We start from the raw sequence: 16,257 nt of genomic DNA, 5'->3' as shown, positions 1-16,257 counted from the left end.
CTCATTAACAAAGCCTTATCGTATGGTGGTGTCAAGGAGAATGGCTCAGTTAAGTGACTGTGGGTTAGGATTCATGGGAACATTCATATGGGAAAAACCTAATCCGTTCCCTTTCAATCACGTGTTGGAATCTACTTCATGGTAAGCATCACTTTCCATTCAGAGCTGAGAGTTACGATTAGTGAGAAGCACAAACAGAAAAGAATAGAGAGGAAATGAAGTGAACTGAGGGACCAACAAGCACACACCAGGAGGAGGAAAATTCACGAGGTGGAAGTAGTTGGCCTCAAGTGTGAATAATGTTGAAAATGAGCCATTTGCTCCTTTTTTGAGATGTTGACACTCCTCCCATCTCATTTCGCCTTTTTAGTCCCTCTCCAAATGGATATCACCTTAGGTTCTGAACCAAGCCCTCCCTTATGGGGACCCTGGCTAGTCCTACATTCCCAAAGTCTGAGGAAGATCTAGAAGTGATTTTGCCTCTAGACATGGGCCTAACACCTTAGGTCACCTCAAGGAAAACACTCTCTTTACTTGCATTTCAATAATAAACTTTGGTTATAGTAAATATGTTTATGCAAATTCAGCATACATGAGAAATAATGGCTGATCCAGACAGAATTCTCAATATTTGTCTACATCTAACTTTACATGTTTGTTCATTTGTTGGAGTTCTGACACTGAGCTTTCTTGTTATTTCTCATTTTTAGACTTTAGAGCTTATTTCTGAAACCCTGAAGCGAATTTTCCTGATTTTTCCTCAATTCTGTTTTGGCTATGGTTTGATTGAACTATCACAACAACAGTCAGTCCTGGACTTCTTAAAAGCATATGGAGTGCAATACCCAAGCGAAACTTTTGAAATGAACAAACTTGGTGCAATGTTTGTGGCTTTGGTCTCCCAGGGCACCATGTTTTTTCTCTTGCGACTTTTAATCAACGAATGGCTAATAAAAAAGTTCAGGTAAATATAATGAAAGCACAGTTTTTGACATCCATGATGGAGTTCAGTTTCAAATAGGCAGGGAGGGGGTCAATAGCCCATTTTTCCATTAGTAGTATGGGAATGTTTTGGTCAAAAACTTTAAAAATTTTGTAGTGTAATTTGTTATTTGTTTCATTCTAATAAGTAGTTATCTCACCTTCCTATGTTTCTACAAGGTTTGCTCTAGAATAAGGAAAAAATTAAATAAGTACAATTGTTATCCTTAAAGAGTAAGATTCAGTGGCAGAGAGAAAATACATGCATAAACACAAATTGAGTTTAGTAGGATAGAAAACACTTTCATGGGAAGAAATGAGAAAGAGGATTGAGTATGTGCCATGTAGGCAATGAGTTTGGGAAAAACAAGTCGAAATAAAGTGAGGATAGCACCATAAATGAAAAGAAGTGCCCATTACAGTGACACAGCACTTCTATTTATAGTAAATTTTTGTACAGACGTGTTTTCATAAATGCAGGATTATTTATATATAAGAAAACTGCTCATCATAGTAACCATCTTTAACAGCAAAAGAATGGAAACAACCAGAATGTCCTTTGTTTAAAGACTAATTAAATTATGGGCATATATTCAGAAATACAACATTATGCATCTTGAATCCTTGGTGAAGAGATTTGGACTTTATTCCGAAAACAAATGGTAGTTCATTAAATGTCTTGAACAGAGAGTGCCATGATCAAATAGTGCTTTGGGGGGTGCCATTTTGTGGAGCTAGTGCAGAGCAGAATGGGACAGTCAGACACTGGCACAGCTTGAGGCTCCTGTAGCAATCTAGATGGGGAGCAAAAGCTCTCCATGAGGATAGAAATAGAAATGATTCATGGCAGAACAGTATAAGGCACTGTTCTGAATGGATTTTCTAATAGGGAAGATTCAAAGAAAAAACATCACAATTAGAGTCTCTGGACCTATCATTAAAATAAACAGAGATATTATGAGGAAGACCTGGATTGATGTGTTGGATTTTCACATTTTACTTGTTTGGTTTGGTTTTGGTATTTGTTAGGCAAGATATTGAGGTGGGTTTGGAACTTAGTGAGTTTGCAGAGCTGATAACCCTAAAATTTTGTCTAGATCCTGAGTGAGACATTGCTAGTGAAAAGCATATAGAATGAAGAATGATGCCCTATTATTGATAATTTTAAAATAGATCTGCTTATAGCATTGTGCATATAGTTAACGCTACCATATTGTATACTTAAAGCTTAGTTTAGAAAATGGATTTCATGTTTTGTGTTACCATAATTTTGAGAGAAAGAGAGAGAGGTGAAGAAGAGGAAGAGGAGGGTTTTTCTGTTAGTTTGTTTATTGTTTTAAAAACATGATGGCTGTTCTTGGGCTGGTAGTTGTTGATTTTACTAATAATTCTGAACCCCTCTTGGAGATAACTTAAGACACATTTTTATCTCCTTGTTACTGAATTTAGGGTTCAGAATTTTAACAGTGGATCTGTAAACATTTAAGGCATGGAAAACAAAACCACTCCCTAAATATCATGGTGAATATGGTGAAGAGAGTTCATACTAGTTTTTTTAGTTATTTGCATCACAGAGTACATGATAAAATTTAAAAGAAGCATAATAATGGATGTTATACTTTCAGCAAAGTGAAAACACATTAGAACATATCAAAATTAAGTGCTGATCTTTCAAAATCATTGATGTAAAATCACTGGGTCCATTTCTTAGACTCTTCTTCAGAAAATTTAGCTCTTCGCCTGTGGCAGAGACAATAGATGAAGATGAAGATGTGCGGGCTGAGAGACTGAGGGTGGAGAATGGTGCTGCTGAGTTTGACCTGGTCCAGCTCCATCGTCTCACAAAGACCTACCAACTCATTCACAAAAAGATTATTGCTGTAAACAACATAAGCATTGGGATACCTGCTGGAGAGGTAAGGAACTGTCTTGTTTCTATTCTTTTAAGTGGCATAAGTTACAAAAATCTTCAGTTATTTAACTTCAATTTTTTTTAAAATATGAAACTTAAGTTCTGAATATTTCCATGAGATATGTGAGTGTGTATGTGTGTGTATGTGTGTGTGTGTATGTGTGTGTGTGTGTGTGTGTAATTTACATGTCTATAGTACTTGTCCTGGGAATCTTTCCTCTTGGCAGGGGGATTCATTAATAGCAATCCTATAGCAAGTCCGATTCCTTACCCAAATTCCTCTTCTCTCTGGGGTGGACTTTCCTGCAGAGAGACTGTTCAGACAGGGTATTCTCTTCAATATTTCATTTCCAGACCTTTCCAAAAAATACCATGAGGAAATCAGAAGTTCTCGAAAAAAAAAAAAAAAGGTCCTAGAACAGCATCTATTTATATTCTTGCTATTTTCACAGACACAATATGAAGGCAACTTGAAAAAAAAAAAGAATATGGCTATTTCCTTTAGTTTTCTGAGAAGAACTGCAAACTTCATGTACCCAATTTATTAAAAAAACATTAAAAAATAGCTTTAGCAGCTTATTCAGTAAAGTTGTGATTTTTGTGTGAATAGTTCAAATCTATAAATGTAATTACATCATTGGGTGAGCATATCTTACTGGTGGGGTATTTTATGGGTGTCACAGAAAGGGGTGCTATTGCAATATGTAAAGCAGATCCTCTGTATGTACAAATGTTCAGATGGCAAAAGGAAAAAAAAACACATACCCATTTCTCTTAAAAGAGAAAGATTTACCAAACTACCAAACACCACGAATAATTCTAATGGCTTATTTTTCTTGGAAAAGATTTTTCTAGGGAAGAGGGAAAGAGACAACAATAGCAGTGTATCTTAAGTTTTTCATCTTTTTCTCCCTCAAACTAGTGCTTTGGCCTTCTTGGGGTGAATGGAGCAGGGAAGACCACCATATTCAAGATGCTGACTGGGGACATCATTCCTTCCAGCGGAAACATTCTGATAAGAAATAAGACTGGGTATGAAAAGCTAAGGCTTTCATTTACTGAAAAGCACCAAAATTAAAACAATTTCATCAAACGTTTTATGCAATTTTGTGGTTGTATTATTAAACTTTTACAGGGAGGGAAAAAAGCTATTGAAGTAAAGGATATTTTTACACCTTAAAGTATGACTTTGATAGTGGGATTATTTTATCCCCTTTTATCAAAATTACCAACCACCATGACCAAAATAGAGCCACCTTCCCAACATTTGGGGACCAAGGAAGACAGGTCTTTTGAAACTCACATGCTTTTGATCTTCTCCATTCAGATCGCTGGGCCTCGTGGACTCTCACAGTTCCTTTGTTGGCTACTGCCCTCAGGAAGATGCCTTAGATGACCTGATGTCAGTGGAAGAACATCTGTATTTCTACGCCAGGGTGCATGGAATTCCAGAAAAAGATATTAAAGAGGTGAGTACACATGTGAAAAACTCGTTCCTTTGAAGACCATTGCTGTTCCTGCTTCTCAGTCCACTCTACCCCCCAGGAAACTAACTTGACATCTGGAAAACGGTGACATTTTCCTCCTAGCAATGACAATGAACCCGACTTAGCTTGACTATGTGTCCTGCATACACACCTATGAACTCAGCTTTAGAAACTCCTCAGCCGTGTTTGTTCAGTTACCCTTTTAAGAACTGTCAAACAGAGGATCATGCTTGCATTAGGCTATGAGTTGGGCCTTGGATGCTGATGCCTGTACTTCCTTTGGTGTCCAAATAAGCATTGACACCTACAATTAACTGCCAAATGCCTGAGTGACACAGAACAGCTTCCATTTTTATTTATTTATATTTTGATGTTGGGGATTGAACCCAGGACCTTACACATGCTAAGCACACGCCCTACCACTGATTTGTGTCCCCAGTCCCCCATTTTGACTTTTAATCTGTGAGTCTATCTCACTGCAGCTATTTGCCTTTGTAATGGGATGGCTAACCCTTAGGGCAGTTTCCTCTGTTTCACAACCCTGGAGACCTGCTGTATAAAGTCCAACCAGGATTTCATTATTTGCCAGGGCTATTTAACTACAGAAATAACCACAAGAACCCATGATTCCTAATGCACTAAAGTTTTGATAGTGGGTCAGTTTTAAATAGACTTAAAACCTTTGTGACAAATCGCCTCTCAGTAAGAAGAAAGATGGAGCAGTGATGACAATCAATGAGAAACCTGCCTTTGAATTCTTTTTTAGTTCTTTTAAGCTTTTAAGCTTTATAGGAGAATCCTGTGGTAATGCAGCATAAAGTATAATTTGCAGTTGTAAACACACACACACACACATTTGGGGAAAAGAATCCCATTTGAAAATGAGTCTCTGAGGAATTGCTTTTTATTTCTTTAAATAAACCATGAATTTTGAAATGGGTCTTTGAAAATGGAAATAAAAATCTATGTTGAATTTAAATGTTTTCTTTTTTTCTACATCTATATTGTCCATGACAAAATTTTCTTTCCACAAGCCGATTTTCTTCTATTTGATGCTTTAAGGGTTTGGGCAGGGAAAGGTCAAGCTAATTCTTCTTTTATTATCCACAGACTGTTCATAAACTCCTTAGGAGACTTCACTTGATGCCCTACAAGGACAGAGCTACCTCTATGTGCAGTTATGGCACAAAAAGAAAATTATCCACTGCGCTGGCCTTGATAGGAAAACCTTCGATTCTACTGCTGGTAAGAGATTCATTAGGAAAAAGGCTACTAAGTAGTTTAAACACCATATCCTCTTGTACATGCTAGCAATTTCATCATCTTTATTCAAGTCAATATTTAGTGACATCTTATCACATGCCAGCTATTGTGCAAAAATGCACCATGGAATTAAGGGAATTTATATCAGCACAGAACTTATGACCACATAGGTCCTCAGAAAACATTTTTTTTTTTTTGTCTCCTGAAGCAATGTGGGTTTCAGTGAAAATGATTAGCATGGGAATGGGAATTAACTGAGACAAATTCGGGGTATTCAAATCACTAAGTGAAGTTATGGAACGTGACAAAAAATTAATTCCCATTTATTGACAAAATCATTATCTGTTGGGAACTGATGGGATAACCTGGAATTTTCCGTTTCTTAGGAGGACAGGCACATTTTAGAACAATGTGTTGTGCTATGATTTTATTTCTTTGAAGCTTAAAAATATGAATTACCTAACCTGAAATGGGATGGATAATATACCATGCTATTTTGTCTGAATTTAGGAGAGGGAGAGCAAGAAACCTATTCTACATTCATATTTTAATTAAGAGTTGGAAAATTAAATTGATCACCTGAAAATAAAAATTGCACCTAGGAAGATATAGTATTCTGTCCTCCAGGCCCAATATTGAAGAAGGATTTATTTCAGAGAAACAAACTTGCCCTTATTTTAGAAGATCCCCTTCATTCAGTGACCTCCAAACTCTGAAAAAGAATTAACTTATGCAATAAAAATCCAGTTATAAATCACCACATTATTCCAGAGTTAAGTCATACAGCGGATCAAATCATTGAAATTGCCCAGATAGAATGATGCACAGCCTAGCTTTCTGTAATACCGGCAGCTTCTAATGCATCGCATCCCTGCCAATCGATGCTTATAATAGAATTCTATTGTGTAAGTGTCCCTTAAATTGAACACAACAATCCTTAGGCACCCTTGTGAGATAATACATGTAAAACATTTTAAAATATTAAAAGCACTACTTAAATGCTGTATAGTAATGAGCCCAAAGAAATATAAGTTCTGAGAGAAAGACCCTGTTTTCTCCTTCTACATTTGTTTACTATGTAAGCTATTTCCTTCAAAAATAGGAACCATGACAGTCTATCTTTTACTGTTTCCCCAAATTAACACTCACTCCTTTCTTTAAATTTAACATGTTAGGGGCTGGGGCTATAGCTCAGTGGCAGAGTGATTGCCCAGCATGTGTGAGGCACTGGGTTTGATCCTCTTAAAAATAAACAAATGAAATAAAGACATTCTGTCCATCGACAACTACAAATTTTTTTTTAATTTAAGATACTACTATAAAAATAAGCCACTGATTATCCCATGTACGTATTTTCCACTTCAGATACATTTTTAAATTTTTATGTACTCTTGACCTATATTTTGTTTCTTTAATCATCTGTCAGGATCTATTATTGCTTATTTAGATTATCTGCTGTTGCATTTTGAATTTGGTGTCTGAACACTTTTGAAAGCATCATTTACTTTGAGAAATAATGTTTATTTCTACTTGGTAACTTCTGCAAATCTTATTTTTGTTTTCCAAGGAGTGTTAGATTTCAATTAATAACATAAAACTAAAAATATGCCTCCAACATATTAACTGAAATGTCAAATTGTGTTCTTTTCTGCTTCGCATAGCACGTTATCACTCGCCGTCACAATTCTGCTTTCATGAGCAAGATAGCAATCTTGTTGATGTAGCTCCCTATATATATGTGACAATGTAGAATTCAATGTAAAACTCCTGCCTTGTCAGTAACTGAAGCAGAATTTTTTTTCCAAAGAAACCTAAGAGATGGATGTAAAGCCACAGGGTGTCAACTTTACTGAGACTTTTTTTTTTTAAACAGATTGACAATTTTATATAGTTAATTTTGAGCTTTTTGACGGCAGCAGAAAGAGACCTATTAAGTATAAAACAAGTTTAGTCACAGGACTTCGAAAACAGATTTCTGTTCTAGGGAATTGAGATGCAGTGATTCATGTAAAGAACCTCATCAAAACTTAATTAATTTGATAAATTTTTCTTGTAACTCCCTATTAAGGATGAGCCGAGCTCTGGGATGGATCCTAAGTCGAAAAGGCACCTCTGGAAGATCATTTCAGAAGAGGTACAGAACAAATGTTCTGTCATCCTCACGTCTCACAGGTAATTCGAGGGCAGGACCTTTAAAGTCAAAGGGCACCATTTTAGAATGATAACTGAAAAAAGCAGTTCCATGTCATCTATTTAGATGATCAGCACCACAATTGTATGGAAGGGTTTCATGTTTGTAGATTACGGGCAAGTCAAGCAGGTTTCATGGTGAGAATATTGGGATGAGGCAGAGTGTAAGATCTAAGCAGTGTTTTTGAAAACAATTTTCCATGGACCTACATCCCTCTTAACTCAACGATGGCTCCCTATTCCCTATCAAATAAAGTTCAGAATCCTTAGGCTTAGTGTGCAAGGCCTCCTGGCCTCATCTAATTTCCAGCCTCTTTTTCCTGCGACATTTCTGCTGTCAGTGAACTCACACTGCCCTTTCCTATCTCCTTTCTTCAGCTGTGCTTTCTACTTGAAATAGTCTCTTCACCAACTATCTCTGGGTTCTAATCTTAACCAGTTTTTCCGGAACCATTTCATTGGCCTTTCCTCCCATGAAGTAGTCCCCCTGAATCAGCTAAATATAAGAGGTACTAAAGCATTTTATCTGTGGCTTTCTTATGAGGTTGGCCTTGTGTTGTAATTTGGATCAAGTTCACCTTGCATTATAATGATCCTATAGTGGAAAAAGTATTGGATTTGTTTATTACCAAGAGACTTATTGATATCTTAACTTTGTCCTCAGCACACCAGAGCCGATCATTTCATTTCCATGAACATTTGCATGAAGTAGACAGGGTGATGCGTAAGATTGCCTCCAGTTCTCATTGTCCATGAAATGAGAGAGCATGTAATTGAGTACAGGTTAACTAGTTATAAATCCAAAACATAAAAGCCAACCAGAGTATGAGGCATAATGAAAAAGCTTGGGGTTGTTTTAGAAACCTTTCTTAGGAAATGTACATCCTGAGTCAGAGCCTAAAAGATTTTGAAAGAAATATTGTTTTTGATAGAGAGGGCATTCTAGGTGAAAGAGATGGCCTTGAGTTTTAGAGGAAACACTAATAAACCCTACCTGAAGACATCCCATTTATATTTTAGGAGATTCTATTTTTTTTATTCTCCTCCAGGAGAGATTTCTAAGGTGCTATAATGAAATGATTAAACTTGTGCTTATGAACTTCAACCTAGTTTTCTATGCTCTGAATGTTGATGTGATTCTGCTCTGTCTTTCAGCATGGAAGAATGTGAAGCCCTCTGTACCAGGCTGGCCATTATGGTGAATGGGAGGTTCCAATGCATAGGATCTTTGCAGCACATAAAAAGCAGGTAAAGAACAAATATGTTGTTTAACACATTGTGTAGGACTGTCAATCTAATGGTGTCCCAGTTAGTTTCAAAGAGTATGTCAGCAACCTGTTTTGCATGTAGTAAAACAGGTATGAAAAAGCTGATCATTGTAAGTAATCATTGACTCACTTTAAATTTACATTATTTTATTAAGGGTTTATTATACTTTTTATTAATAACTCCAATCTTTGAAGGCCTAAAGCTAATAATAATATAAAACAAATAATGTACAAATGAAATACTCTGAGTAACTATTTTAAGAGTTTACTGAATAATAAATTAGACCTTGACAAGTATATGAAGGCACAGATTTTTATCTAGCATGTTCATTTGCCATTTGCCCAGGCTTTCACTAAGCTATGTGAGACTTTTAACACACTGAAAATCTTTTAATCAGGAATACATGGAGAAATGTGCATAAATATTATATTATCATCAAATTCAAATTAAATTAATAGTTTCTATTCATCAGGGTGTATATGCATTTATACATATCCATGATTATTAATCTCCAAACTTCAGGATGATACTTCATTCCTTTCTGCATGACAACCTGACTGTCTTATAAAATAGTATTAACCAAAATAAGGAAAAAAAGATAAATGAGGCCTTTTGTTGCTCTTAGGGAGTTTGTTTTAACTTGTTTAAAAATGCTACTCTTGGTATAGTTAATTCCAGCATATTTATTTAGTATTTATTTTTAAACCCCCAGTAATTTTGATCTTCACTGTTGATACTGAATCTCCAATGCCCCACTTCTCAAAGCTTTTCTTACTTTAAATTATAAAGTATTTAACCCCAGAAATTGCCATCGTTTGCCAATTTATTGATGTCAAAGAAAGTCAAGATTTTATGTTTTTCTTTCTAATGTTGCTTTTACCCAAAGAATCTGACTTAGTTTAGAGGTAGAAATAAATAAGAAACCAAGGCAGTGAACTTATTTCAAGTTTGCAACATGCCCTGAACTTTTATGGCAAAATGATAGTCTTTATATAAGAAATGGGGCTGTAATGGTCGGCTCGGGTCCTATTTCATTATCTAGAATTTCAGGGGAGCTATTTTGGCAAAATGTAACTCATACTGTATTTTGCACTTTTTCTTTCTAGGTTTGGACGTGGATTTACTGTCAAGGTTCACTTGAAGAATAACAAAGTGAGCATGGAGACCCTCACGAGGTTCATGCAGCTCCACTTTCCAAAAACGTACTTAAAAGTAAGTGTAACCTGCCTGTGGCGCTTGGCCAGCTTTGACACTCAGAATATCTGACATCACAAGGAATGTGCACCACATTAGTTTCAAGTTGCATAAGATACTCTGAAGCACACTTAATATGAACAAAGAATTTCAAATGATTTATTTTTATACCTATTTAAAGTTAACATAGTCCTTTCATATACAGGCATTTATTTCTCTCTCAAACAAAAATTTCATGACCATACAATATTTGTTTTCAAGTTTTATACAGTGCCAGTTTACTAGTTACATATGTTTGGGAACTGAGGGATGACAGGTATTACATGACCAAGGGCACTTCTTAGGGAAAAAAAATGTTAGTGAGTTCCAGAATGTTATAGCTGGAGGAGGTTAACTCCTTTGTTAATAAATATAAAAATAAACCCACAAAGATTTGTATGATCCTCATGTCCCACAGTAGTTGAAGTATAGCTTTGATTTTTAACTGACATGTGCATTGTGTAGCCACAGGATGGACACATAAGATTATATGCAGCGTGTTCTTAAAATTAATGCACTTCCTTCTGGAACAGCAATTTATAGAAGTTGATGAAATGGAAAATAGTCCTTTAAAAAAAATCAGATCTGGATTAATGAAAAGAAGCCACAGAGCCATGGGCTGAGCCCAGCTGTGCTGGGTGATACCCAACAAGACATTGAGTCTCTGATCCCTGTTTTTCTCATATGTAAACAAAAATCAACATCTACTTCACAACATTGATGTTAACTTTAAATAGGTCTTAAAAATAAATCATTTGAAATTCTTTGTTCATATTAAGTGTGCTTCAGAGTATCTGTGTGTCCATAAAGATACTTCATACTCTATAAAGCACAATATTAATGTGAACTGATATTTAAGAACAAAACAATGCATCTTTAAATTAATTCTTGTATCTTTACAAATTACTTTTGCCTCAGCCTCCACAGGCTTTGGCTAACTTCTGCAGGAAATAATAGCTTTCATGATTGTTATTAAGACCCATTTTCTATCATTTAAATTTAAATCAAATTTTAAAGTTAAAGGATACTTTATGCACAAATTTTGTTGGTCATATACTTTTTCTTTTGGTAAATTTCTGAGCTGAAATCTTTATTTACTGAGTGATGAAATTACATTTTCCCTGGTCTGTTCCTCAGGAGACCAGTGCCATACATGGCAAATGAAGTGATGATAAAAGTTTGATTTTTCCCTGAGCAGACCATGCTTTACAAGTCTGCAGTGGTTTCTACATCTCTAGAAAGGAAACGGCCAGAGCAACAATCAAAGGTAGAAATAAGGAAAGTGGTCGGATAACCGTGATAGGCATAATGCAAAAAGAGTCCATCAGGGAGGTCAGGCACTGAGCAGAGGAGTGAAGAAAAAGAGATCTTGAGGAACAGGCTGAAACACACCATCCCGACCTGATCCATAGAAACCACAGGGGTAGATTCTGAAATAAGAAACCATCCCAATCATGGTGTTTAGAAAGACTGCTGTAGCTGCTCCATGCCAGAATAAATCAGTGTCCATTTCTAGGGTTCTGAGGAGACTATTACAGCAACTCAGATGTGGAGTGATTAGTATCAAGTTAATAATGTCAATGATGCAAACAGAGAGGAAAGGTTCAATTTGAAAGACATCTTAGAGAAAAATGAAAGACATACTAGCCGATTCAATATTCAGAAAAGTGGTGTTATTGATACTCCAGGGCAGTAAGAATAGAGTACTAGTGATACCGTTGACTAAAATTTTAAAAACTGAAAAGAATCTTAAGGAGACTTGAAAACGAATATGGTGTCATTTAGATGAGTCTCTCCTACAGTGCTTTTGAAATGTAACTTCTTTAGCCAATAGAAATCGAGAAGCTCATTTCCAGCCTTTTAGAACAATTGTAACATAAAAATGCAATTTCTAAAATTGATCTCAGAGAAAGATTATGTGAGCGGAGCATAAGCTGATGTGTGAGGTACCATTCCGCAAATTTTTTTTTTTCAGGCAACATTATGACTTTAGAAGTGAATATGAATGCAGAATGCTTTGGAATTTTTATTAACTTTTTAATTTGTTTTCTCTTTAATGTTCATAAAATTTTTCATCTCATCTCTACAAGCTGTTAGTTTGAAAACACCCCTTATTTACACAGTAGCGTCAGATTCAGTGGAATGCATTTCAATATTTTTCTTAACCCTCAACGAAGTAATATCTAATCAAGTCAATATTACCTAACATTGCAAAATGATTTATTTCTTTTGGTTCCCATAGGATCAGCACCTTAGCATGCTAGAGTATCATGTGCCAGTCACGGCGGGAGGAGTAGCAAACATTTTTGATCTGCTGGAAACCAACAAGGCTGCTTTAAATATCACAAATTTCCTAGTGAGTCAGACCACTCTAGAAGAGGTAAGGGGTATGCTACGATCCATGTGCACAGTGTCACATATTAATTATTATGCATCCTGGTTATTTCTTTTTAATGACATTCAATTTATTTTAATTGAAGCAACATCTAATCTTGCACCTGAAAAACTTAGCAAAGAGCCTCATTTATTTTGGGATATTGAAAAAAAGAAAAAGATGTGAAAGGCATTAACTATTTTTTAAAGGAGAAATGAAGATTTTTCTATTCTATGTCCATAAGCTTACATGTATATGGGAAGCAACAAAACGTACTTTTTGACCTACAAAAAAAAAAAATAGCTGTGAATGCTGTCCTTACTCTCTCTGATAGGTTTAATAAGGACATTTCATTGGCTTCCTGCATTAGGTGGGATGGGAGAAGAGCGAGAGAGAATTTGCAGAACTTTATGTCTACTAAATTCACACAGTTAAAGCAGCCACTGCAGAATCCTCTTCTACTTACATCTGTCTTAATTACATTTATATTCAACAGCTAGAGGCTGAGTAGGTCATTCATCAACACCTCTGCACTGTCTTAACTAGTTCAGCCCAGCCAACGTGACATGTAGAATGTTTGATTGTGTCTGTCACTGAAAAGGGTCTGAAAATAAGTCCTGACAGGCCTCTGTGTCAATGTATCATGCTGCATTTTATGAATAACTTTTTAATGGGGCTTTAGGCATCTTAATAGGGACTTAAGATAATTATGGCTTTCCTAACACAAAGATTTAGTCTTTGATTTGTGACCAACTACCAGCATCATGCCTGGCAAAAACTAGACACTTGATAAATAGTTTTTGGATGAATCGATGTCTAATAGACTTAAGGACTTCCTGTTAAATAATTGGCTAACTAAACAGAATATGGGCTTTCTATACAAATCCTATGTTGGTGCATTATCCCTTGAAACTAGTGACATCTCTCTCAACATTTCTATATAAACATTTGCTAGGACTTTTGAACTGGGCTCCTTGTTTATACTTGATAGAGATATTGATATAAATCATATGGATACAGATATGTAACTATAGATATTCAGCTATCGCTTTAGATTAGATATTATTATAGATGTAATCACAGTCATAAATACAGTCACAGATGTGTTATTTTCAAACTCCAGGTAGAGTTGACTGCATAAAAGGACTTCAAGTGAGGATATGTATATACTTATGGGCATGAGCCTACAAAATCTGGCTTTCTGATTTGCTTTTCCATTTCTGTGTGTGTGTGTGTGTGTGTGTGTGTGTGTGTGTGTGTGTGTGTGTAAGAGAGAGAGAGAGAGAGAGAGAGAGAGAGAGAGAGAAAAGAGAGAGACAGAAATTAGCCTTATTGTCTCCTTTGGTTTATCAGCACTAATGGCCTTATTTTCCTTTAAAAAAATAACAGGTTTTCATCAACTTTGCCAAAGACCAAAAGTCCTATGAAAATGCTGATACCAGTAGCCAAGGTTCCACCATAAGTTTAGACTCACAGGATGACCGGATAGAGTCTTAGCATCCTTGACTCATTCAATTTCAGCAAATGGCCAATGGATGCGTTTTGAAGAAGACAGCACTTCCTCAAAATCTCTTCATTTTTCAAGTGTTATACTACCCAGCAAGTTGCCATTGTGTAAGACTTAAAAGTTATAAATGAAAAGTTTATTTTCCTGAGGTCAATGAATGTTATTGTTACTGGAATGGAATTCTGTATATTCAACACTGTGAGCATAACATATGTGTTCTTATGCAAAGGCGAGACTACCTGTTGATGAATGTTTTAATTTATTACTTTCAATAAAAAGATAGCCTAAGATAGCCTAAAAGGCATGTATATTAGTAGGCGGAAAGTAAGAGTGAAGAAGAAAAGTAAGGTGGATTGGGGTAGATAAGGTTGGTGAACAAACAAAATAATTTATTTCTAAAAAATAACAGGATACACATCATCATGAATACGAGTCCACTGTGATATGTAAAATGCTAAGATTAACATTGGCAGTAAGCTGAGAGCACAATGTCTACAAGGTGTGTGTGTGTGTGTATGTGTGTGTGTGGGGGGGGGGGCTCATGGTTAGTATCATGTGAATACAACACTGAACCCAAAAAAGTGCCTTTCTACAAGATGCCATAGAGGGACAGTTTACCCTGGTGGTAAGCAGAACCTGAGTTCCTTCCTGGCCTGCCTTGCCAATCATAAGGCTCAAGTGGAGACAGAAACTAATTGTTCAGATGGGCAGATACAAACCCTGAAAACTGATTAAGAGTTCATGTGCTGCTGGCAGGCGACATTTTTTAAACTCTTACAGAAACCCTCATAGTCCACGTTTCTCCTCGGGAAATGTTTCTGTGGAGGGAAAATGAATATGAACATAATTTTCAGCTGATTGCCCTGCTGACCCAGAATTGTGTGAATGGCTGTGGATAGACTTCATAACAATGCTGAGTTACGTAATCCTCAAGGAAGCTGCTGTATGTACTGTGTGTGTATGTGTGTGTGTGCATGCTTGTGTGTGTATATGTACACGTTTGCCATTTTGGGCACAATTGTTTCTGTTTCAAAAACCAATAAACTCCAAGTTTAGGGAAAAAAAAAAAACATTTGTGTTGTCATTTCATTTCTTTGAGAAGAGCCAAGAAACTAAAAATATAGGTCATGTGGCCCACAAGTCCCGTGTGTTCTGTCCCCGCTTTCCTCTCCGTCCTCAACTCCAGCCATCTCCCCTGGCTCTTTAGGATCTAGTCATGCTGAACTCCTTCAGGTTTTCTAATGCTTCAAGCTCCTTTGCATCTCCAGACCTTCACACATGCTGTTCCTTTGTGGGAGACGCTCTTCCCTCACCTTTTGTGCCCATCTAACAGTCTTCAGAAATGTGACACTTTCTCAGAGAAGCTTTACTGCCCCGCTTTCTCTGTTGAAATCTGACTCCCCACTCTTCGACTACCATATTTGTTTGTGCCTCCTGCTTTTCTGTCAAATCATGCATAGTAATTTGTCATCTCTGCAGAGTAAGAATACATATCTTAACAGATGGCAACATGATTTATCTTGGGATACCAAAATGCATTGAGTGAGTATAATATATAGATAAACTTTTTGGAGTAAAAGTGTAGCTTTAATAATGTGGATGTCTTCAGGGACCAAAGAGACAAAAAAAAAAGATGGCCAGGCTCTCAAAGAAGAAAAGGAATCTGCTTCCTGGAATTTGTCTCTGTTCTGGTTGATTGGTTGCTTGACTCCTTCCGAGCAATGGTGGGAAGGAGCAGTACAGAAAGCACATTGAGGAAAGAGGAATTAGTGAGATAATGGACATTTGAATACTGAAGAGAGAGGAAAGTCTGGCAAGAGAGGGAAGTGGTTGAATGGACTTTTGAAACTAGGAATATCCAAGTACTTTCTTCACATTTATTCACTCTGTGACCTTACTGTGGGCAGGCCTTATTACCATCAAATCTTCATTAATCACATTTGCAAAGACTTCACATGAATGAGTGTCCTGTGGAAACAGGAAGAAATCCGCTCACATCTTCTTCCTTTGAGGGGCAGAACAGTACTGCTTCATCTCAGAA

General features: G+C 36.4%; 1 protein-coding gene across 2 annotated transcripts in view; it reads left to right on the top strand.

Annotated features, from left to right (window-relative positions):
• Abca12 (ATP binding cassette subfamily A member 12) overlaps positions 1-14,206 on the top strand; it is a 157,107-nt gene extending 142,901 nt beyond the window's left edge. For both annotated transcript variants that reach the window (XM_026402361.2, XM_026402360.2), the window contains exons 44-53: positions 711-964; positions 2,693-2,897; positions 3,816-3,925; positions 4,221-4,362; positions 5,491-5,625; positions 7,712-7,815; positions 8,989-9,081; positions 10,209-10,314; positions 12,578-12,715; positions 14,099-14,206. In XM_026402361.2, coding sequence (XP_026258146.2) covers positions 711-964; positions 2,693-2,897; positions 3,816-3,925; positions 4,221-4,362; positions 5,491-5,625; positions 7,712-7,815; positions 8,989-9,081; positions 10,209-10,314; positions 12,578-12,715; positions 14,099-14,206 — 1,395 coding nt within the window. The remainder of the gene's footprint in view (positions 1-710; positions 965-2,692; positions 2,898-3,815; positions 3,926-4,220; positions 4,363-5,490; positions 5,626-7,711; positions 7,816-8,988; positions 9,082-10,208; positions 10,315-12,577; positions 12,716-14,098) is intronic.
• The last annotated feature ends 2,051 nt before the right edge of the window (positions 14,207-16,257 follow it).

Source organism: Urocitellus parryii, chromosome 1 (genome assembly GCF_045843805.1).
Source record: "Urocitellus parryii isolate mUroPar1 chromosome 1, mUroPar1.hap1, whole genome shotgun sequence".
NCBI classification, from domain to species: domain Eukaryota; kingdom Metazoa; phylum Chordata; class Mammalia; order Rodentia; family Sciuridae; genus Urocitellus; species Urocitellus parryii.
This window is presented reverse-complemented; position numbering and strand designations above follow the sequence as displayed.